The sequence below is a fragment of the Lagopus leucura genome, unplaced genomic scaffold (assembly GCF_019238085.1).
Source record: "Lagopus leucura isolate 7727_CA_CO unplaced genomic scaffold, USGS_WTPT01 Super-Scaffold_100037, whole genome shotgun sequence".
Taxonomy (NCBI): domain Eukaryota; kingdom Metazoa; phylum Chordata; class Aves; order Galliformes; family Phasianidae; genus Lagopus; species Lagopus leucura.
Genome location: NW_024962286.1, coordinates 4350981 through 4374116, shown reverse-complemented (window position 1 = coordinate 4374116; position 23136 = coordinate 4350981). Strand labels below are relative to the sequence as shown.

At 47.9% G+C, this 23136-nt stretch overlaps 1 protein-coding gene across 2 annotated transcripts; it reads left to right on the top strand.

The window, feature by feature from the left end:
- The first annotated feature begins 382 nt into the window (after nt 1-382).
- On the top strand, nt 383-22994 carry LOC122186579 (Golgi integral membrane protein 4-like). Of its 2 annotated transcripts, none has more exons than XM_042883377.1 (14): nt 383-993; nt 6357-6431; nt 6917-6966; nt 7556-7609; nt 11232-11382; nt 13623-13705; nt 16286-16438; nt 16550-16828; nt 17480-17637; nt 19227-19429; nt 19843-19907; nt 20910-21074; nt 21730-21811; nt 22454-22536. In XM_042883377.1, exons 1-13 carry the CDS (start codon nt 807-809, stop codon nt 21802-21804), a joined length of 1698 nt encoding a protein of 565 aa, XP_042739311.1. In that variant the 5' UTR covers nt 383-806; the 3' UTR covers nt 21805-21811; nt 22454-22536. The 2 variants fall into 2 exon arrangements, with proteins under 2 accessions (XP_042739311.1, XP_042739309.1); XM_042883375.1 differs by having other exon boundaries at nt 386-993; nt 21730-21798; nt 22454-22994.
- The last annotated feature ends 142 nt before the right edge of the window (nt 22995-23136 follow it).

Here is a 23136-nt window from a genome sequence, read left to right as displayed (position 1 = left end):
CTTAAAAACCTTAAGGTTTCAAGGCTGTTTCCCTTGTTAACTAATGCCAGTGTCCCTCCTGATAGCAACAAGTGCCCACCACGTAGGCTTTGGGCCCCTCAGCTTGTTTATAAAGGGGAGGGGAAAGCAAACACGTGGGAGAAGTTGGTTTGAGTTGTGCCCGGGTGGGAGCAGGGATGTCTGCTTTACTGCTCGCAGTGGGCTCGGCAGGCAGCCGGGAGAGGTCGGAGGGGCCGAGGGCTCCGTGCCGGCTTTGGGGGCAGCGGGGGCACTCTCCCAGCCCCGGGACTTTCTCCTAGCCTCGGGACCTCCGCTTCCTCCCGGCAGCCGCAGGCGGGGAGGGAAGCAGAGGGGAGGGAGCAGCAGCGCTCCTCATCCCACGGCTTATTTTTTCCGGTCCGTGCTGGAGAGGGGGAGGTGGGACAGCCCTCCCCTCCTCCTTCTGCAGCACATGGGAAGCAAAAGTTTCTCTGCTGCTGCTTCTCCTCCTCCTGGTCCCCCTCTGCCGGGTCCCCCCGGTCCGGACCCCGCCGAGGTTCGCTGCTGAAGGATGCGGCGCGGCTCGAACGGCGTTGGGCTGCGCTGCGCTCCGCTGGGCGATGAGGAGTAAACCGCTTTTGGAGCATCTTCCGCTTCTCCGAGGGCTGGGGAGGAGTGAAGGCGAGACTTGGATCGAATCTTGCAGAGAGTAACCTGAGGGATCTGTGGATTTCTGGAGCGAAGGAGCTGTTTGAGGGAGAAAAAAGAATCAGATGCTTTAGCAGCGCCAGGGAGGCAGCGCTGCGTCGCTTTGCTTCAGCCCCACTATGGGCACGGGCATGTGTTCGAGGAGGCAGAAGGGGCTCCTGCAGACCGGGTTTTGCCTGCTGGCCGTGGCGTGCCTGGGCTCGGGAGCTTTCCTGTACCACCACTTGCAGCAGAAGGTGAGGAGTGCCGAAGCCCTTGCTCAGAAATACAAACAGCAGCAGGAAGCACTGTCTGCCCAGCTCCAAGGTGAGTGAGCGGCTGCGTGCGCCTGCTGAGCTTCCTTTGCTCCAGCACAGCCCAGCGATGAGTGGGGGGCCTTCGTGGAGTGAGGTTCGTCTTTTGGCTTTGAAGAGCTCTAAGACAATGCTTTCCCCTGTTTCTTCTCCCCCCCCCCACCCCAGCTTTGCATCCTGGAGGTAAACGGCCTCGAGGCTGAATTGCTGCAACAGCAGTAATGGGAACAGCATTTTACTGGAGTGGGGTGTGCAGCATCACACCCGCTTGCTTCTCTTTATAGTTCTCTTTGACCATAAAGGATAACCCTGCATCATTCTAAATGCAGAGCAGAAAAAATGCAAACAGGACCTGTGTAGGCAGGCTGTGAATCCTGACTGCTCTCTGGACCCTGAAAGTGAATGAAGAGGCAAAAGGGGTCCATCAGTAGAGGTTGTCATCATATCGTCTCGTCTGTTTCCTTTGGAAGGAAACAGACCCATTGCCATCTTCTCTAGAGATTGGTCTGTGGTTCTTGTCAGTCTGTTTGGGGCTGATTGGATGCTTGAATAAAGAAAAAAATCCACAGAAAACAGGGAAGGTGGTGAATGGGCTTTTCCAAGCTCCCTTACCAGGTTCAGGCTGGTGAGCAGTGAGGGCAGGAAAACTCAATCCTCTGATGAGAGCTGCTGGAAAGCAAGCATGTTGTATATATTCCCATCGGTCTGCCTTGCTTACAGAGCTGTCTGCCTGTGGGAGAATGATGCTGTAGCTGTGGAGATGTTCCGGTAGGGAAGGCTGAGGATGAGTTATGCTGTTCCACTGCTGAACTCTTTTCTTCTGCAGGTCTGCATGCTCGATTCTTCCTGCCCATGCTAGAGCGACACTGCCAGCACCTCTTGCTGGGCTTGGGCTCTGGAGAGAGCTTTGCTGAACTCACTGCAGAGGGGCTGGGTAAAAATCCACTCCTTGGTAGCCAGTGGTTGTGTGTAGTGCAGGAGGATGGCTGTTGTGGAGTGCCCACAGCACAGCTCTTATGTGGATGCGATGCTGCTGGCATGTGGTGCCTGTGCCCTGAGGTCAGGGACTCATTTAGGGCTTTTTTCTCAGAGTGAGCAGGATTAGATTATGGCATTTAAATCCAGAGCTCTTCCTGGGACTAAAATCAAATGCAGGGTATCTGTTATGGCCTCTGTTCACACACAGAGTGACATTGTTTCTATCAGCTGCATGGTTGGAAATACCCCAGATTTGTGGCTCAAGATACGTGGGCTTTGGGTTAAGCCTCTTCAGGTGGTTTTGTGTGCAGAGTCGTGATGCAAAATGAGCGCTGAACATAAGCTTTCTGGGCTCAGGGCTGTGCATTTCTACCTGTGAATTCAGGAAGGAAGATGTGATGTGTGCTGGTGTTATTTTGGATTTGTTGGATTTTTCCAAAAGTATGTTTCCTTGGGAGACAATGTTGTGAATCAATCTAGCAAGTACATGGGTTTACTGCAATTATCTTACATTTCTTCTTGCTCTGCCATGAAGCATTCAGACACCTGCAGCTCTGGATGCGCTGCACAGCCCCTGCAGTCTCCTCCTGCATCCCGTGTTTGAGATGCAGACACCAGCAGGGCAGGAGCTGGCCCACATTCCTTTCTGGTACGTCAGCATCTCTCGCTTGCCCTGGAGAGGGGCTGGCTCCTTAAGGAGCAAACTGACAGCAGCACCCTCAGGGAACCCCATTTCTGTTGGCTGCAGCCAACTGCTGAGACAGGCTCATAGTATTTTTCCTCTCAAAATATGTTTGAATAGCAGTGCTGTCGCCTGTTGCTGGGGTTTCTAACCCTCTGCAAGTCCTCCGATTCCTAAATACAGTTGTTGCCATGGATACACTTTGTATTTTCAGAAGCCACTTGTCCAACAATTTTAAGAGTCAAAAATTCTTTTTTTTATGATGTGGGAGAGGTGCTTGGCAGGTAGGAGCACACTGCATGCCTGGCTGTGGCTGGGAGCTGGCTGCCTGTGCCCGGGGGGCTCTTGTGCCCCACGCTGCCTTGGTGCATGGCTTCAACTGTCTTCTGCATCTGATTCATCTTTCCAGCTCTGCTAAAGGAAGATGTGTTGTTATGAGGTGGATTTTGGTGCTGTTTATTTATTGTATTTACTATTATTCATACACCTGAGTGCAGTTAATGCTTCTGCCTCTGTAAATAAAGCTGGAAAGGGCATGGGTTGGGCTGATGGCGGCCTAAAGTGAAAAGAAGTGAGTGGAAGAGGGAGCAGAGCTGAATATCTGGATCTGTCTTGAACCAGCCATGCCTGTCCCACACACAGCATGGGGAATGGGCCTTATCTTCTCCTGCTCAGAATAAGAGCAAAGCTACTGATCTTGCTGTAGTGTAAAACACAGCATGCAAAAAGAAACCTCCTCCCTTCTCAGTGTAGTCCAGATGGCAACAAGGAGCAATCTGCTGGGCTTTTCTGTCCCTGTATCACCGGTGTTCCTGCTGGGTGAGGGTGAGGATGTGTCTGAGGCCACGTGGAGGCTGCTTACCAGGTCCTGGGCACTGCTGGAAGTGCTGGGACATGGAGAACTCTGTGCTCTGGGTGATTCTGGAGTTCAGAATCACCCAGAGTTGTCGGCTGTGATGTGATGGGATGGAGGCTAGCAGGAGTATTCAGTGCCTATAGCAAGGAGAGTAACTGAGAAGAGAGCTTTCTTTAGGTGATTAGCTGGAACTGCCTGTGAAGCTGGAATCACTCTCCTCCTGTCATGGGTGTCCTAAACTCTCCCTGGCAGATGTTTATCTCAGCACAGCTGAGATAACAACAACCCCTTCACAGAGTCACCCAGCACTCTGAGATCTCGTAAAATGAGAACATGTCTGTGGAAGGCCTGGCCTGTTCTCCTTTCCCAAAGGCAGGACGCTGTGTGGGATTTCATTGTTTCAGCAGTTCAAGTTCTGCATTTTTAGCTCATTTGTCAGCAGGTGACAGTGCTTTAGTGCTGAGTTCTGGCTGGATTCCAGCCTAGTTTTAGGCACCAATCACCCTCCATTCCCTCTTATGATTGCAAATTGTTAAAGACTTCCTGGCTTCCTGTCTGCTGAAGCTATAAGTGCCATTTTGGCGTGCTGAGCTGTTGCTGGGTCCCACTACAGAGGTGAGCAGGAAGACAGCTTTATGCAGCAGCTGCTGAGCTCTGCAAAGCTCAGCCCAACTTCTCTGGTTTGTGCAGACCTGGTGATATAGTGGGGGAGATGACAGCTCCTTTTCTGCTCCTTGGAAATTATCTCAGGGGCAACTGCTTGGGTGTGATGGCCTGTCTGGGGGATGGCTCCTCACTCTGGGGTTGAACTGAGCTTGTCTCACCATGAGCCCAAGCTGGCAAGCCTGAAAAAAAAGTCCTCGTCCCTGCAGTATCTAAAAGAAGTGTATTCCAGGAAGAGCCAGCTGGTCTGTCTTGTACTGCTGATGCTTGATTTCAGTCCAGGAAAAGTCACCATCTGGAAGTACTGAGGTTGCTCCATGGGGGACAGTAGGATGCTGAGGTATTTGGATTCAGCTTGTGCTTTGAAACTGGGCCCTCAGTGTGTCAGCTGCTGCCCTACCTGGCTGAGTTTTGCCTCCAGGTGGCTTGGGAAAGAACTAAACTACTGAATTATCATCACCAACATCATTAGGTCTCAACCCCTTATTATTCCTGGCTTGAATTATCCCTCTTCCCTTTCCCTAATTTGCTCAAGCTCTCAATTGTTGCTGGAGATGACTGTAAATAGCAACGGATCTGTTGCTGGTAAACCAGAGTGTTGCAAAGATCCCAATCTTGGACCCAGCCAGTGTCATGATTTAGCTTAAAAGTCATTGAGTTAAACCAGCTGGGGTTTCTCTTTCTGGGCACAAGAGGCACTTCCAGCTGGGAAGGAAAGCATCATTCATTGTGAGTCTCTTTAGTAAAGCCACCAGACTTGGATCTCTTGTGACCCAACAGAACACTCAGAACAGCAGCTCCCCAAAGTTCTTGAAGGAAGTGATGTGGGAGCACAGGCTGTGAGAGAGGCAAGTCTGTGCAAGGTATTGGAGAGTGTTTCTTTCCACCACTTCATTCAATGCAGTGTTGGATTTGTGTGCCTGGCGCTCCTGTCGCTGCGCTGTGATCAGTCTCTGCTCTCTCCTTGCTCTGCCTGCAGGTTTGCTGAAGGCTTGGCAGTTATTTAAAGTGAGAAACAGCCAACTCACTCTGACATCTGGGTTTTGCTTTGCTTGCAGGGAGTCTGAAGGCTAAAACCCACACATGGTTATGAGACGTGACTGGTGCTGGGCTGCCATTTATCAGTGAATAGCTGTGAACTTCATAGTTGCTTGTTTGCAGAAGTGGAAGCTGAGGAGATGGGTGGCTAGAATTCCTTTCCTGGAGAGAAAAGATTGATGTGGCAACAAGATGCTTTTCTTTGGGTGGTTTTTGTTTTCCTTCAGGGTCTGCAGAGGTGTGAGACCTGCAGGTGGTAAGGTAGGGAGGACTATTCTGATCTAAGTTTGATCCTCAGCCTTGCAATTCCTGGTTGAGCTGTAGTATTATTTATGAAAGTGTCCTGGCCTGACTTCTAGGATGTGTGATGATATCAATCCCATTGGTTCATTTTCCTGGACACTGCAGCACCCATGGTGTGATCTGTCCCAGTGTCCTTGGCTTTGGAGGTGAGGTTTTACTGCCCCGGTGTCTGAATTGCTTGGAGCCCCACGCTGTTATGTGGCAGTCTCTGCACAGAGGGGATGGAGCAGCTTCTGGTTGCAGCTGAGTGCTGTGGCTCAAGGGTTGCTCTTTGTTACCATTCAGACATCAGAGTGCATTAAAATCATCATCCATCAGGAGGTTTCTCTGGCACTTCCATTTGTCATGTGGCCAATGCACAAAGCAGTCTCGTACTTCTATCTTCTCGCTCCTCTGTGCGGAGCACAGATGCTCTTTTGTATCTAATGGGAGAGAGAGCTGCTGGCACACTCTTCCTTCATGTCCTTGAGGGCCAGTTAATGGTTGCGATGGAGAAAGAGAGAAAACATCTCTCTTGCATGCTGCTGGTGTGGAGCAGAAAGCTTGGCAGTCTCTGGTTATCTAAGTCCTAGTACTGGACTTGGCCCATAAACATGTAGTTCAGCCACTGGCCACTACATCCAGCTCACAGCTTGCATTCCTAAGTGAAACCTGAGTGCAGAGACAGGAAGAGCTGTGAAGCCCATTGGAAGCAAAAGAGGCCTGTTGCTCATGTCTAATTGATTGGGCACTTGCTGGCCTGATCTGTGGGAGGACTTGAGGTCCAGGTGTGCCCCTGTGTGCATGACCTGCAGAATAATGTCTGGGAAGAAACGTCAGGGTTTAGCTCATGCTCTGCCTGTTTCTGCTTCCCCAGTTGTGTATGAGCACAGATCCCGACTGGAGCGATCCCTGCAGAAGGAGCGAGGGGAGCACAAGAAGACAAAGGAAGGTAAGTTGGCAGAGTGGTGGAGCAGCAGCCAGCCGACCTTCCAGCTGTGGGCAGATGCACGTGTGGCATCCAGAGGCCTTCAGCACAGTGTGTGTATGTTACTCAACACTCACCAGGCAGTAGTGAGCTGACTTGTCTATTGCCTGTGAGCTGGGGGGTGGGTTCTGTTCTCTCATATCCCTGCCTATATTCTCAGTCTAATCTGTGAGTGATGGCACCCACGATGTGGTGTCTGAGCACTCTAGAAGAGATGGCTATATCTGGTATTAGACTGCTTTTTTCTTGGAAATAGTAAACTTCTTAAAAGTGATCAGAAGATGCTGAGCTCTACAAGGACTTGTTAACAATGTTGGCATCCCTGCACATGGTGGTATGTGGACACTACGGACTGATGCATCTTCTAAAGCTGATGTACAAGATTAAACGTTCACAGGCAAGTTCTTGTAAATCCCTGCTCATTTAATTGTCTTCTCTTCCATTTCCAGATTTTTTAGTGTACAAATTAGAAGCTCAGGAAGCTCTCAACAAGGAGAAGGTAGGTACAGTTTATTCCTCAGGGCATGCATGTGTATTTGCATGGACACGTGAAAGAATGTTTTTTAGTACTACCATGCTTATAAGGCTGGGGCTGCTGTCTTGAAGATGACATGACAAGTGCAAGAAAAACTTGGGCCGACTTTATTTTGCAAGGTTGTTGGTGTTGGAAGATCTCTTTCACCTTCGGGAGAGACTGTTGTGCCAGAGCTATTGTGCTTATTCTCTTGTGTGATAGCACAGTGGAAGGCTTGATTGTCAGCTGTTGGTGTGGCAGGGAGTCCTGTGCTGCAGGCAATAAGAGTTCTTCTGAAGAGAATTTCAAGGTACAGAAGAGTCCTGGGGGAGCTGAATTCAATATATACTGCAGGGAGCATGGAGAACAAAGGCCATGAGCAAACCTATCCATTTTCTTTTCCTGGGCTAGGCAAATGATTTCTGCTGGCCTGAGAGTGGCAAAGTTGACAGGAAAACGTTGAAATGGAGAGTGTTCAGGATGTGCAGTGTACTCAGTACTGTTCATACTCGGCTGAGCTTTTGGCTTTACTGAGAGCTAATGGCACTATTGACTCTTATTTATTTTTCCCTAGCAAGACTCTATGAACAGATATGGGGCCCTCAGTTCCCAGCACAAGATCCTGAAGGTAAGATTTTGGTCTGGTTCCAATGCTCACTGTGTGCTGCAAGTTAGAAAGTGCCCTGGAAGGCAGGTGTGGGCTGTTCCTTACCACAGATGCCTGGGACAGACCATGGGCTTACTGCAGCTAGTGCCAGCCCAGAGGGAGGAGGCCACACTGTGGTGTTGATTCACGTTCCTTCCTGCTTATTCAGGTTGATGGGAGTTCTCTTATTTGTTCTGTTGGACTTTGCATCAGATTACAGCCTTGGTGTACACTTATTTCAATGGCAGTCTTTGTGCAGCTTATCATGCAGGAGTTTTGTTCAGGATGTTCTTTTCTGTGTTCCTTACCATGAAAATGGGCCTCTTTGCTGCAGCTTGCCTCATTAGGATAGGAGGATATTTGAGCAACATAAGCAGCTCAGGTAGGAATGGCTCATAGTGTTTTTTATCTTATCGTGTGCTCTACCTGAACTGTATCATAACATTAAAGTTGGGTTTTGTTAGCACACTGCAACTGTGGTCTCTCGTTGCTGGTGACTTTCTTAATGTCTAAAGTTGGAGTGTTCCCAGCCCAATGGTGACTTAGTGCTGGGGCTCAGAGAGCAGGCTGACTTCCAGCAGCATTGTGCACCACTGAACAGAGCTGGACGCCCAGCTGCCTGCCTTTGGATCCCAGCCCTGGGAGGAGGGAAGTACAGCTCTCCCGGGCATTATCCAGCTCTGCAGACTCTGGGAACACTTCAGTCATTTTTTTTGTCCTCATAGCAACTACAACATGAGCAGCGTGGTCCAGCTTGCTTTTCTCACGGGGACAGTGAGAGCACTTCATCCTGGCTCCCTTTCTCTTGCTTCCTCTTATTGGAATAAATTTTTCATCTATTTTGTGTAACTGCATTTACAGCTGCTGAAAGAAAGATGGGCCCTTGGGACTGAGGTCTGGTGGATTGCAGCTTCTCCCCTGGAAATGCTGCATACAGCTCAGCTTGTAGCTAGCTATGGAGCTGTGAATAATATTTGTTTTTGGAGTATAGGTGAAAAATGCTTCCCACACGGATTATCCTCTTCACAAGGAATAGTGCTGCCAACTCGATCATTATTGAGGAAGCAAAAATGGATGATTGAGGACATTTAGCATTGAATAGAAGCATCTAGCCCTGTTAAGGTGAATGTCCCAGATATGACTAAAGACTTCCATGGAGCCGCATCGGTATATCTGGCTTTTGTGTTTGTGGCCACGTGTGTGCTGTACGTGGAGGTTTGCCTCCACAGATAGCTCTGTGTTAGATAGCTCTAACACAGATAGCTCTCCAGTTGCCTTCTGCTGCTTAGAGAAAAAGGATCACGTTTTCTTGACTCCTGAGCTGTCATTCTGATCTGTAGTGAAGGTACCTGTGTCTGATTAACGTCTGCAACAGGCAGACTGATCTCAGGGGCTTGGCTCTGTCCAAAAATAGCAGCTGCAGCAGTTGCCTGCTGGGGCCAGATTTCATCTCCTTATAACTTCTTTCACCCTCTTGAATGGAGATGTTAAAAAAAGAAAAAATTCCATCTTTCTGCAGAATGCCTCCTAGCACCCCCGGAATACGCAGGCAAGGAGGCGGGTGGCTTTAAACAAAGAATTGTTCACATGAGCTTCCTGAATCTGCAGGAACCTGGAAACTTGCAGTGAGGTGTGCCCTTCCTTTGCTTGTGGGCAAAGCATTCAACCACTGATCCTATTTTTGTATGGTGCAGCCCACGAAGCTGCCTTCTAAACTGTAGCAGAAATGTGTGGTTTTCAGGTTTTCATTCTCTCTCTCCTCCCATCCCTGCTTGTTTCCCCAGGCATGGTGGAGAGATGCTGTGCCTGAATTGCAGCAGCTGTATCTTCTCAAACCCCATTGGGAATGTGGGATGCAAGTCTCACTGGCAAAAGTCCATCCAGTTGAGACAAGGGGTTCCCTGTTTCACACAGATGAGCTGATTTCTGGCAGTGATGCGCAGGGTCACAGTGAAAGGTGATGGTGGCATGGGCTCTGTGTTTGCACAGCATGCATGTAACATGTTCCAGACCTGCTGTCCTGCAGCTACCAACTAGCTTAGCATTTTTAGGTGCCTGAAATGTGCATACATGAGTACCATTCGTGGGAATGAAGATACCCTGGGTGCTTAACAAGCTGGACCAGGACCAGGTGCTCTGGGTGACCTTGGCCAAGGCAATTCTCTCTCCTCAGTCTCCTGCTGCTATCAGAGGATGAATATTCCCTCTTCTTCCTGGCTGTGAGCAGTCTGGGGACAGACATTATGTGTATCAGACACAATATGGGCCAGAAATTAATTGACCTGAGCTGATGAGGCTTAAGATTCCTTGAATTACTTAGTGTTCTGTATTAAAACCAATTATCACATGCTAGTGCTGGTGACTTCTCTGAGATGGTTAGCATCCAAATGATCTCAGGGGTCTGATTCCCCTTTGCTGCTCTTTACCCACAGTCTCTGAAAGCAAGAGCAGGAATCTTTTTTTTTTTTTTTTATTCTCTATTTTTCTTCCTGATCCTGTGATCTGATGAACCCAACACCCTCTTTGTTCTCTCTCTGGAACCTTTCCTTACTGAAGGCTTTTTCTTCTGCGTTGCATTTATTTTTGGAGCATAGTTATTTCTTTTCTTTTAGCTGAGGATAATTGCTCCAGGGGAGAATGCCCAGGACACAGACACTTTGTTTCACTGGGGATAAATGCCAGCATCGATAGCATCTAAATTTAAAAAAAAAAAAAAAAGGGAAAGAAAGGAAGAAAGACATTTGTTTCATGGAAAGGCCAATTGAAATTGCTGCCTGAGTTCTGAGGAGCTGCTGTGTGGAGAGGCCAGGGTTCACCTGTGAGCCAATCCATCTGCATATGTAATTGGTGTTGACAAACTGCATGTGGAAGTGTCTCTGGGTTACCATGGGAACCTGAAAGGAGGTGAATTCTGGTTCAGTGTGTCTCAGCAGAAGGATATCTCAGTGTGTTGTGTTACTGGGCTCTGCAGAGGTGAGAGGAGGAGACAGAAGTGCATTGGAAAGCTGTTATCAGATGAGTTCTGGCCTGCTTCAAATATGGTCTGTGGTCTTGTGAGGGTCCTGTTATCCTGGTGTCTGATCCCCACGTTAACATCTGCACTGAGATGTGGCTCAGCTCCTGTAACACAGTATAGCTGGTGCTACCTGCACAGAAACATTCATCCTTGCAGGTAATGCTGCCCTTCAGCATCTCCAGGACTCTGGAAAGGACCTGGGACTTATGCAGCATTTCAGTGGTATTTGGTGTGATATCAGTAGAGCTGAGTGCTGAGGAGGAGTAGGAGTGTTCTTGGCTGTGTCCCAGAGTCCCCATCTCTCTTCCACGAAGCAGTGGACTTGCTCACACGCTTCTCTTCCATTTTAGTGGCTTCTGAGGAGACCTCCCTTCAATTTATTTGGCGTTTTACATCCCTCCTACACTACAAAAAGAACACTTTTTTTTTTTTTCTGGCATGTTTGGTTACCTTATTGGAGGAACCAGAGGCTCTTCTGCCTCTTCTCCCCAAGCAACTCATTAAACAAGCTCTCAAGTAACACTTGACAACAGTTAGATTACTTTTCTCCTCCTTTGTTGTACTGACTTCGATGCTTTTTGTATTCAGAACCAGCATGAAGATGTCAAGAAGCAGCTGATTGACCTGCAGCTACAGCACAATAGCTTGAAACTCGAACATCGTAAGACTCTGGAGGCCCATAGCCAGAAGTATGCCCAACTCCAGCAGGAGAAGGATAGTGAAGTCACAAATCTGCAAGGTGAGTATGATGGAGAGCCAAGAAAACACGGGGCAGGGAAAAGACTAAACATCTGAGCTAGGGAGAGGGCAACAATTGTTCTTCAGGTCACCCAATAGATGTTCAAACACTGTAGGAGAACCTATGTGAGACAGTGAGCATGCAGTGCCAGCCCTGAGCACAGGCATGGGAGACCTATACATGGGATTCAACCTCTCTTCTTGAAATATGCAGCTACCAGTGGACTAAGAAAATGAATTCTGCCACAGGAAAGAATAACACTCAAAAGCAATTGTGAAGACAGAAGCTAGTCAGGAAGGTCAGCTTAAGGCTGAGATATATTAATATTCTCTGCCTGCCTTAATGGGCAGCTGTTTATTTCATCCTATCTCTTTTCTGCGCTTCAAGCTCAAAAGCTACTAACTTTTCCCATAAAAGAAAGTACAGATGACTGTGGCATACAAAAGAGCAAGGAAGTCTCCTGAGAGGTGGCAGACACAGAACTAGCAGCATTGCTAATACCTCGTTTCCTTTCCTTATGTTCCATAAATGCTTTCTATTTATAATATGTCCCAAGGAGAGGTGATGGAAGACGTGCCTTGTCGGCAGGTAGAATAAAGAACGAGCAAGATCTGAGTAGAGGACATTGCTCCAAGTTGTTAGAGTGGAACTGAGGGATTTGTGCCAGGTTCAGTTATGAAAAGGAAACCTTTGCCCCAGGTGTGCTGGAAGAAGGCAGAAGTCCTCAGGGAAGCATGAGGGGCTGTTTTCAGCAGTGGAACCAGGTTTAGCAGCTCCTCGTGGTCACCTCGTGCTTCAGAGCTTTGGGTAGCTTTCATGTGGCTGACAAAGCTATCTATGCACACATGATGCAGGCTGTGGGGATGATGCTCTTGTGCCATGCAGCCCAATGGTTGTGATGCTGTTGGGGTGTTTGTGCCCCATTCTTCTGAGTCTCTCCTTCTGGAAGTGGTTTTTGATTGCTAATTGACAAGATATTAACATATGCTCTTGCCAAGCCTGCTGAAGCTTCGTGATGTTGCTAACAGGAGCCTTTTTAATCCTGTTTGCATCTCCCCCCTCCTGCTGCATTATGATCTATTTTTCTCCTCAACTTTGTAAAAATTGCCATCTATTTATGCTGTGTTTCACACTCCAGCACAGCCTGTCCTCTGCTGCTCCCCCACTCTCATTTTGCACTTTCCACTTTTCCCTGCACAACCTGTTCTGAAGACAGAGGGTTGGGTTTGATCACTGCTGAGCTTGTGTTACAGATAACCCCATTGTTACAATTGAAACTTTTGTCTTACTGAAGCCATTGATTAAAAAGCCGTGGTGATGTCATTTGGAGCAAGACTTCACATTTCTGCCTCTTATCTTGGCGTGAAGGCTTTGATTTCCAGGTTCTGAACATGCTTTGAAGACCCGGATGTGACTGAGACATCGGTTCAGTGAAACTGCTTCATCTCTCCTATACCAGAGAGGCCTCTAGTTCTCTTGAAGGCTGGTGGAAGTCTACACCATGGCCAGAGATCTTAGCAGTGGCAGTCCTGGAGCCTTCTTTGTTCCTGCTGTTAACAGCCTTCACTACAAGGGAAGGACACAGCACACAACCTCAGTGGCACTGTCCTGTCCCAGGGACGGATGTTTAAGAAAGAGATAGCACTGCAATAACAGCTCAGCCACTGCTGAGCTGCAGTCAAACACGTGATTTGGCCTACAGCACTGTCCTGTTATGGGGAGAACTTCCCTTCTTGTCAGGGCAGATGCAGCAATGCCTTTTTGCAGAGCAATCACTGTGTGCACAGTTATGGTGATATTCTGAGAAAGCTTCAGGCTCCAAAATAAGGCTGACATTTTTTTGATGCTGTTTTTCTTTTCATTGGAGGGTACACAATTATCTGCAAGGCACTGAAACAGAAGTTTATTGTGTCTTGTCACTGAAGCACTAAGCATGCAAAGAGCTTGAAAGGACTCAGGTTTGGGAGCTGCAAGGCACCATCTTGCTACTTAACAGGATGGGAATGAGCATCCCTGGGGACTAAGTTGTCCTGTTTGCTTTCTGTACATTGCCTGCATGGTTTTGTTTTGCTTGCACTAGCCTTTCAAGGCTCAGCTTCTCTGTACAGCTGGAGGGAAGCTCCGTGTTGGATCTGCAGGGTGGATTCTGGAGCTCTGAGGTTTCAGTGGAATTTATGGTGAGGAAGAGACTCTGTGATTGCAGAAACAGCTCCTCAGATAAATTTGTTCTTCTCTTGCAGATACAGTCTTTAAACTCAGAGAAGAGAGCAAACTTCTTCGCAAGGCCCACCAAGAAGTTCACTCTCAGCTACTTAACGCCCAGGTAATGGACAGAGGGGCATCCAGGGCCACATGGGACAGCTGTACACTGGGGCCTTTGTGCACCATGAAACTCTCTCTAAATAATAAACCCACTTAGCAGCTTTATTCCTACATGGAAGCTGCCTATGACAGTGCTAGAAGAGCCGTGTAGAGGATTTCTGGACAAGTAAAATTCTCCAACCTGGAATCTGTCCCAGTAGCTGAAAATAGATAAGCATGAACCATCTTATTCCCAACCTTGGGATGCTTGCTGTCACTTATCTGCATCTCAAGTTCTTCTACCATAAGTGACGGTAAATTGCTTCTGCTTGTAAAAAAAATTAACTGCAGAGTGACACACCAATGCAGAAATGCCTTGACAAGCTTGTTGGGAGTACAAACAGGAAGGGTCTCCTTCCATGTCTGCTTTTGAAGCATTAGTAGAGCATCAGACCTTGAAAAGTATCAGAGTTTTGTAAATAAGATGTCACAGCTCCATAATGGAAGAGCTGGAGTGAGGCTCTGTATGTGGAGGCCAGGGGCACAGGTGGAAGCAGTGTTAGAAGAGCATGGAGTTCACCTGGTATGGTGTTGTGCTTGTGCTCTGCAGGTTGTGTCAGCCTTTCCAGCACACTGCAGAAGTTCTGCCCCCACCCAGTGCTGCTTACTCCTGCTGAGTACCGTTGCATTGGGCACAGCTGGTAGGACCAATCCAAATTACCATGCTGCATTAGAGAAAGCAATCAGCACATCAAGTGTGCAAACTTGAAGATACTCTGAGTAGTATTTAAGAAAACTTGACTGGAGGTAGTTAAGGCTGCCAAGCTGAGTGCTTGCAGACTGAAGAACATGATGGCAGCTTCTGTGCTGCCAGCCTTAATGCACGGCCCCTTCAGCACTGTGACCAATGGGAACAGCAGATTGCAAGAAACAGCTCACTGTCATTTCTTGCCAAAAGTGGAAGTGAGCAAAGAGTAAAAGGATTTGCCCAGGGAGTGGGAGACAGAGCTCAGCTCCTTGCTCTGAAGGTACCAGACGGTTGTGTTACAAAGCCATGCTCCAGCCATCTGTCTGCTCTGCTATTTCTGCTTCCTTGGGAAGCAGTAGGGCTTGATCCAATGAGTTCAGAAAACACTTTGGATCTTTTTTGACAAGGAGCCTACTGTTAAGTCCTACAGTTTTCTGTTCCATTTTCTGATTGTTTCTTTCTGGCATTTCATCAGTGCTTCAAACACCAAGGTGAAAGTGCTCACATTGCCTTTGGTGGGGCTGGGTGCCACATGCAGGATCAAGGGCCCCACGGGCATGCAGCCTCTCCCAGCACAGCCATGCTTCCTTGTGGTGCCTCTGTGCCAGGTTCTCTTGTTGCTCTGGCTCTCTTCAGGCAGGGGATGGCTTACAGAGGAGCAATTTGCACTCTAGATGCCACATATGCTCATCAGAGATGCAAATGTGTTCCACAAGCCCGACCCAGAGGACTGAGCCTGCAATAGCTGTCACATCAGTTGTTGTGCAAAGGTAAAATGTGGCACAGGATAATGGAGCACAGCTTGCTGGCATGGGATACCAGCAGCCCTCCAGCTCAGTTCCCTATGACACAGGTTTGCTCCCATTTGGTTGTTCTGACTGGAAGCAGTCCCTTACCATGGCTAGGTCTCCTGAACAGCTCTCTGCTTTTTGTCTTTTCCTCACTCTTTTTATTCTAGCTTTGGTGGATCTTTTTATTGGCTTTTTATTTTGTTTCAGTGTTTGCCTTAAGGTCAAATTTCAGGGGGAAGAACTGAAATCAACAAAGCCTGCTCAGGAATTAATTTCCTGCTAAACTTCCCTCGCTGCCTTTTCCTGCTCTGCCCAGTCCCCATTCTGGTCCACTCCCAGGTACCTTGGCAAGCACATGAAAAGCTCTCTTCTCCTGCTTCCCTATAAATAAGGGGGGTAGGAGTGGGGAGCTTTTCCTGAATAGCTTTTCCAAGTCCTACTTTTCAGGGTTGGAGCTGGAGGAAATGTGCTGCAGTAGAGAGAAAAAGTGTTGTGTTTGTTGAACAGTCCAAGAGAATTGATTTTTCTTTTGTCTCACAAAGTAAATTGATTTGTCAAGTGGAATTATGCCAATTGTGTTTGTCTTGGAGGGGCTGACAATATCTACAGAGAAGTGCCTCCACAGAAGGAAAAAAAGCTGATGTGAATGTATGTGAGAAGAACAGGAGAGGGAGCCTACAAGAGCCATGATGAGGTTTTACTGTGCAAAAGGAGGAATTACATTAACAGCTTGTGCAGTAAATAGCATTGCTGAAAGCATTGCTGTTGTGTGTCACTGTTTCTAAGGTAAAAATATGCAGTAAAATAAGATGCGAGACTGGCAAAAGGGGATACAGGATATCTGTGAGATCTGGAAGGAAAGCTGAAGACTAACTTGAGTTTTCCATTGATGGTTGTGGATTATCATCAGTCATGTGGCTGTGTTGTTTTGTTTTTTTGTTGTTTTTTTTTTTTTTTTTTTGCAGTGTGTCTGAGCTGCACAACAGGCCATGAGAACTTGGCAAGGAATTGTTCAACCCTGTTATCATCATGTAAGGTTTCTCTTTATTTGTTGTCCCCTCAGACCCAGATGGAAGAGTTCAGACAGCTCAAGGAAGCTCTGCAGAAGATGCCAAGCTTCAAAGGAGGAGGAGGGAAGGGGCAGCAGCAGCTCCAGGTGCTGAAGGAGCAGCCTCTGGATCCAGGCAACAGCCAACTGCAGCTCACGAGGCAGAAGGTGTGATGGTCCTGGGGAGCTGGGAGCATCTCCAGATGATCTAGGGCTTTTGAATGGGGGGGGGAGCAGTCCTTTCCTCTGGAGCTCACTCTTGTCCTTCCTTATCTGCAGGCTTTTCCAGTCAATCCAGAGCATCGCCCTGCAGGGAGCTCGCTGGCATCGCAGCTCTCTGGGGTTCGGAAGCAGGCAGACAGTCCTGTGCTGCAGGGCCGGAGCTCCAACAGCAACGATGGCCTCAGGTCCCAGGTGAACGTGGCCCTCACCCACCCGGCCCCTCTGCAAGATGCCAATTCACCACCAGAGGCTCCGCCTGCCTGGCCAGCAGGACACGGGGATGCTCGCATCATCCGATTCACCCGAACTGTGAACAGCCTGCCGAATGGAAGCCCAGTATGTTCTGCAGACCCGGGGTTTGTTTTTCCCTGAGAGCTCTATGGTCTGTGCACTGGGCAGGCCTGCTGAGTTTGTCTCGCTTCACAAGCCTGTATAAAAAAAGAACAGCTTTCATTTCTCTCCAAAAAGGAAACCAGTTCACTGGGGAACCTTGCTTGCTTCCTGTGGCCTGCACTGAAATAAGAGTTCACATGTGAATTCAGGGCTGTGAAGGGCCTTGGGAATGTTTGGGAGTTGCTGTAAATTTTGTGGGTCCCTGCTAGGGAGCACAGCAAGGGACAGTAATGACAACGTGATAATTAACATATAGTTAAATCACAATTACATTAGCTATTATAATTGCAATTTTTTTTTTTTTTTTTTGTAAGAGGTGGTTTTGCTGTTCCTTTTGTCTTGGCTACTCGAGATGAGGGGAGTCCAGATCTCATAGGACTCAAATTACTTCCTTTTGGCTGTGTGGAAGGGGAACGACCTCTCGTACCAGGGGGTGGCTGGACAGGGCTGTCAGTTTGTTCTGGGCCGCTTCTGAGTCTGTTGTTCTCTAGAAAAAGATCTGCTGGCCCAAATGCAAGGGGAGAGGTCTGCAGGAATACAGTAAGATTAAGAGCTTGGGTACATCCTGAAAGCATTTGTGTGCCCTCTCTGCAGGACGTGAACATGGTGATGCGCATTCAGGTGAGCAGCCATGAGGAAAGCCAAGCTCCTGGATTGTTACTGTCTGATCTGAAACAACCTTCTGCTGCTGAGAAAACCCAGGTGCCAGACAACCACCACTCAACAGGGAGCAAACCAGTACAAATGCAGAGGTTGGTGATGCAAAGCCCCCTTCTGCTCTCCAAGACCTGTGATCCTGAGACTTCTGTATTTGGAATGGGATAAAACAGCAAAAGCTTACGCCAGAAATGAAGACACAGATGGAATCCCCCAGAAAATGCAGGCATTTGTCCCGTTTTCCTGTGTAGTTGCTCTTGAGATGATGTAGTTTATATCAACTTCAGCTTCATCTGGAGAAGGCAAACCAGTTTAACCATGTCTGGGGACCTGTTAGAATTTTCTGAGCCTAGCTAAAACCCTCAGTATTAAAGTTCCCTGTACCTTGAGGCTGTTTCTCCTCTTACTCACAGAGCATGAGGTGTTCTCCAGACCTGCTCCTGGGGCAAATGTGGAGGGAAGCTGTGGGGAGGGCAGCTGCCTGGAAGGGGCTTTCAAAGGAGGGTGTGATGGTGCCCTGCCAGTATTGAGATGGGCAACTCCCACAGTTCTTGTGTTACTGCAGGTTATGGGAATGCAGGCAGGGTTCAGGATCCTGTCATACTGTTTGCTGAACAGGTACAGGAGGAACTGCTTTCTGTCTTAGCAGTACTTACAGAAGACCAGGCTGCTTTGCAAAAGGAAGAAAATGTCTTTCTAAGGCTGTAATTCATGGAATTCTGGCCAAAATCCAAAAACCAACTCTGAAAGTAGTGCTTCCTTGTGTGATTTATTTGTCCTCTGTGTGTGTTCAGGTAATAGCTGCTCGGTTTACTTGAGAGGGGAAAAAAAAGAAAATTTAATTCCTGTTTCATCTGTAGGAGAAACTTCTGGTTTTCATTCCAAACTATCAGCTAGATTCCACTAGTGTCTTCTCTGCCCTGTATCTCTGTTTGTTCACTTAACCTGCAGACTTCTCAAGTCAGAAGTTCTTCTCTGAAGATGGCTGGAGAAATTTCCTCAGAGTGATGTCACACTGCTTTAGTAGGCAGCATCTGCACAAGCACACAGGGACAGCACAGATGTTGTGTTGCCTTCAGCTGAGGGCAAATGCTGAAGCTGGGGCAGCCGAATGGCCTCTCTTTGGCTGCTCCAAGTCTAGAAAGGATGTTGTCACTTTCTGTGAAGCACAACATGCAAACATTGGCCACGTTTTGATAAATGACATCTCAAAGGCAAAGATTATGGTATGCTTTTCCTTCCTGGATCTATCATCAAGAAATTATTGAGCAGCTGGAGGCTGTTGTTTACACTGTTATTTGTGGTATGAGTGCATAAGCCAGCTTCCTCAGGAGGTATGGATGCCAAGAGTAACACTGAATCACAGAAGAGGCCATGTGGCTGGTGCCAAAAACCCTTGCACAGGGCGGCTGAGACCAGCAGATTCCAGACAGACTGTGGATGGCCAGTCTGCGTGTTGATGGCTTTGTAACAGGGGAACCTGAGCTAAAGGCTGGGCTTCTTACTGCAGGTTTGTGTGGTGGTAATATGCTGGGTTCAAAAAGCTGCTAAAGCTGAGGCATTACATTAGGACAGACTTCTGCGTGCATTACGTGTTGTTGTTTGCTGTCTTTAAATGGCATTTTGAAGTTATCTCCTGCCTATGCTGAGGTGGGGTCTGTTTGGTTTTGTGCCTTTGCTGCAGCTGGAAGGACATAGTCAGCAAAGTGAATGCCCAGATGGATGATGTGCACAGTTATCCCAAGAGCCTTCACCTCAACTCCAGGCCTGGGCAAGAGGCTCAGAAGGGAAGCTCACAGCCATCCAGTCAGAAGAGAGGGGCAGAGAAACAAATGGGCGATCAGGAAGGCGAGAGGGAAAGGATGGATAACGAAGAGCTTGAAATGGGTATGGTTTCCCTAATCTTCTGCTGTACAGCACTAATGTATTGCCAGCCAAGGCTGGAAGCTAGAAAAGCTTTCTGCATGTGTTTGAAGGAAGACTTGTAGCTTCTACAGAGATCTTGATATTGTCTGGGTAAAACAATTAAATATTACAGCTACCCAGCCAGTGGGGAGCCCAATGGGCTTTGGGGTACAGCAGTCCAGTCTGAGAATATTGCTGAGGTGTTCTGCTGTGCTCAAAGGGCTTGAATGCAGAAGGGAGGGAAGCTGGGAACTGAGGCTCCTGTGAGAATCCTGCTGGAAATGATGACTTGCATCCTGTAAGCATTGTAAGGATTAGCAGATCAGTCTGTGTCACTGCTCTCTTTTTGTCTTTAATCCAGAGACTGTGCTGATAACTGTCCCTCTTTTTCGTAGATGCAGGAATGATTGAGAGGGAGAACTTGCATTCTCAGAAAGAGACTGTTGTTCAGGAGCCTATGGTAAGAAATACTGCTGTGCTGTTATCAGGATTCCTTCTTCTGAATAAAAATCCACTGTTCCACTTTAATCGGTGCTTTCCCAGAAGTCTTTATGACATGCAACTCCAAACTTCTGTCTGCTTCTGGAGGGTTTTGGGGTTAAAACCATTAATTTGATTGATTAAAGGTATGACTGAAGTGCTGAGCCAACACTGGCTCTGTCTTCTTAGATTTCAATGTGCTTCTTCATCTCAGTTCCCCCACTTCAAAAAAAGCAGGCAAACGCAAACCTTTTAGCAGCAGGAACAATATGGCTGGCTGAGTATTTTCTCTGTAAAACTGAAGGTAATTTGCTGATGACTGACATGGGCACAGTGAACTGACAGTGCCAAACTCTCTTCAGAGGGCTCATACCTCTTTCATATGGTGTGGTGGGAGGGCAGCTGTTTTGGATTTGAGCTGAATGGGCAGAAAGGTGGAGGAGGTTGAAGCTTAAGAGAAGTATAGGAAGGGAACCACTGAATTTGTAGAAAGCAGCTGCTTGATGTTTGTAAAGCTCGTCAAATACAGAAGAGAGAACCTACTGTTAATATTTCTGGGAAAGCAGTCAGCTGCAAAACAGCCCTGCAACTATTTTGCTTTCTGTGCTGACAGTGAATTGATCTCCCAAGGAGAAACCAGCTCTAGAGAGAGAAACGAAGCCTGCAGCAAGATCCTTCTGTGCCTCCTATATAGCTTCATTATCGCTCCAATGAGGAGAGCCTGAACTGCAAAGAGCAGATGAAAGATTGAGATAGGACTAGAGAATGGGGAAAAGGCAGGGGAATACTGCTAAGAGTAAGCAGTGCTCTCTTCTGGATGAATGATATTCCTGTACTTTTAATCATGTTGTGATGGACCTTCCTCCTGAAATCTCAGCTCTGGGCGATAGCTTTTCCTAGATGGTGAGGGTGGGCTCATCTTGGCCTCTGCATCCCATGTAGGTATCTTGTCTGGTACTCACAAGAGCCTTTTCTTGTCCAGATGCCAGATGATGCTGCAGATCCTGCTCAGGATCCCAATAACCAGGGTGAGGATGAGTTTGAGGAAGCTGAGCTGGAGAGACCCGACTTTGAAGAGAAGGTGGGAGGCTTGGAGAAGTTCAGGGAACCCAGTGCGAAAGAAGAGTCCAAGGAGAAGCCACTGAAGGTGACTGACATGAGGGCAGCAGCAGGGGGTAGGGAGAGACTGAGCTGTGAATGGGGGGAGGCAGAGAGCTTAAAACTCAAAGGGAAACTTAATAATCCCATTGCAGGATGGGGCAGGCAGGAGAAACCTTTTCCCAAGGATCAATGGGTCGTACCAGAATTTGTTCTGGCCCTGTTGTTTCTGTTTGTCGAAGCCTTGTTGTTCCTGGGCCATGCAGCAAACTTGACAGCAGTGACAAGGTGCAGGAGTCCTGATTTCTTATTTGCCTGCTTGCAGGTGGAAGCTATTTATCTTTAAAGAGCTTCTTGCCATCTGAAGCCAGACTCTGCATCAGGGAAATGTTAGTTTGTTTTGACATGCAGCTGAGCGTTGCTTGTTTTAAAAAGGAGTGTTTTATCTGTCAGGCTCTAAAATCATGATCAATAGTGAAGTTAAAAACAATAAATCCAAGCCAATGTAATCAAGGAGGAGAACAAAGACCTCTACAGTGGGAAGGAAAGCATAAGTGGACGTGGGGTTGTTTCACTGCCTGATTTCTGAGCTGCAGTCTGGTATCTTCCAGACCTGAAGCACCACTGCCAAAGAGCTTCTCCCTGCAGGGAATGGAAGTGGATTGGAGCAGAGCTAACAATGTCTGACCTTCTATTTTTCCCAGGATGCTGGCAGACCTGTCAAGCCCAAGGAGGACCCAATGGATGACTATCAAGATCAGGATCAAGAAATTGTATGACACCAAGGTTTCCCTTCTTTGCTTCTCTAGTGAAATTGTTACCTGAGTGTGCTGGTAGCCAGGGGTTGAACACAACTCAGCTTTTAGAGAAGCAGATGTGAGCACTGCTTGCTGTTTTGTCTCTGCTCAATGGGGTGAATCTCCAGAACAAACCTGGATTCCACCCACATACCTATGGCTTCCAACAGCTCTGTGTCTTCCTTGTGTTAGGGACCCCAGAGAAGGGGAGCTCTCCTTGTCCTTTGTAAGAACCTGGCTTGTGCACTGACTATGTGGACCTAAATGTGCCAAGAGATGCTGTGCTGCCTGCTGCACATCGTGGGTGGAATTTGTTAGGCTAGTTTTAGAGTGGTGAAGGTAGGGTATCTTCTCATGCAACAGGCTGAGATGTTAAAATTGCACTGCAGTGCTAGTTTATTCAGTGTTCATTAAATGAATATGGCTTCTTAACTCTACTTTTTGCTGCATTGCCAGTGTTACCTAAAGGTCCCCTGCAGAGCTGAATTCCTTCCTGTTTTCCTGGGTTTCCCAAGCTGGGCTGGTATGGCAGAACAGCTTTATTCAGAAGCAGCATGATGCTGTCTGTTAGGGTCTCTTTTCCAGCTGGACCTTGCTGATTTTCCTTCCTGGCTGTTCTCTTTGCACCCAGGAGGACCATGGTGGTGAGGTGGGTGACAATGATGACCTCGAACTTGTCCAAGAGCAGAAGAACCATGCAGGCATCCAGGGAGCTGATGGCAAGAAGGATGACTACTACTGAGAGATGCTGAAGATGGATGCAGTGGGAATGAGAGGAGAGGAACTCCTCCCAGGAACTGGATGCTGTACTGTGCACAGCCCAGAACAAAGGCAGGAGGAGATGGCTGCCTTGGCAGGCACTGAGCATGGTGTTTGCAGGTATGCATCATATCTACGTGCGTGGGGCCACTGCCGCCTCTCTGGTGCATGGCATGGAAGTGCCCTCAGACTGTCTGAATGACTTTATATTGCTGCTTCTAAAAGAAGCACCTGTTGATTGATCAAGTTCTTGACCCTCTTATTTTCCTCATCCATTCCCTAGATTGAGAGTTGGTTGTTTTTTTTTGCTGGCTGGGCAGGGGAGGGGTGCAGGGCTACAAAAGGAGGGTGTCTGAGCTGATCCCTGGAGTTAATCAACTGATGGCTAATACAAAGGAATCTGTCTTATAAAATATTTTCTCAGTAGTGTTTCTTTAAAACGTCCTTTGCTCCCATCAGGGCAGGCTGGAGAGGAATTGTCTGGAGCAGTGTCAAGGTGATGGCTGGCCACGAGCACCAGCAGAAAGTACCACATGTCAGCTAAGACAGTGTGTA

What these genes read in the sequence shown, in the direction of transcription:
- LOC122186579 (XM_042883375.1), top strand. Translation starts at nt 807, where the DNA reads ATGGGCACGGGCATGTGTTCGAGGAGGCAGAAGGGGCTCCTGCAGACC. An exon ending in ACTGTCTGCCCAGCTCCAAG is followed by an intron (nt 994 to 6,356) that starts GTGAGTGAGCGG and finishes CTGCTTCCCCAG; the next exon opens with TTGTGTATGAGCACAGATCC. An exon ending in CCCAGCACAAGATCCTGAAG is followed by an intron (nt 7,610 to 11,231) that starts GTAAGATTTTGG and finishes TTTTGTATTCAG; the next exon opens with AACCAGCATGAAGATGTCAA.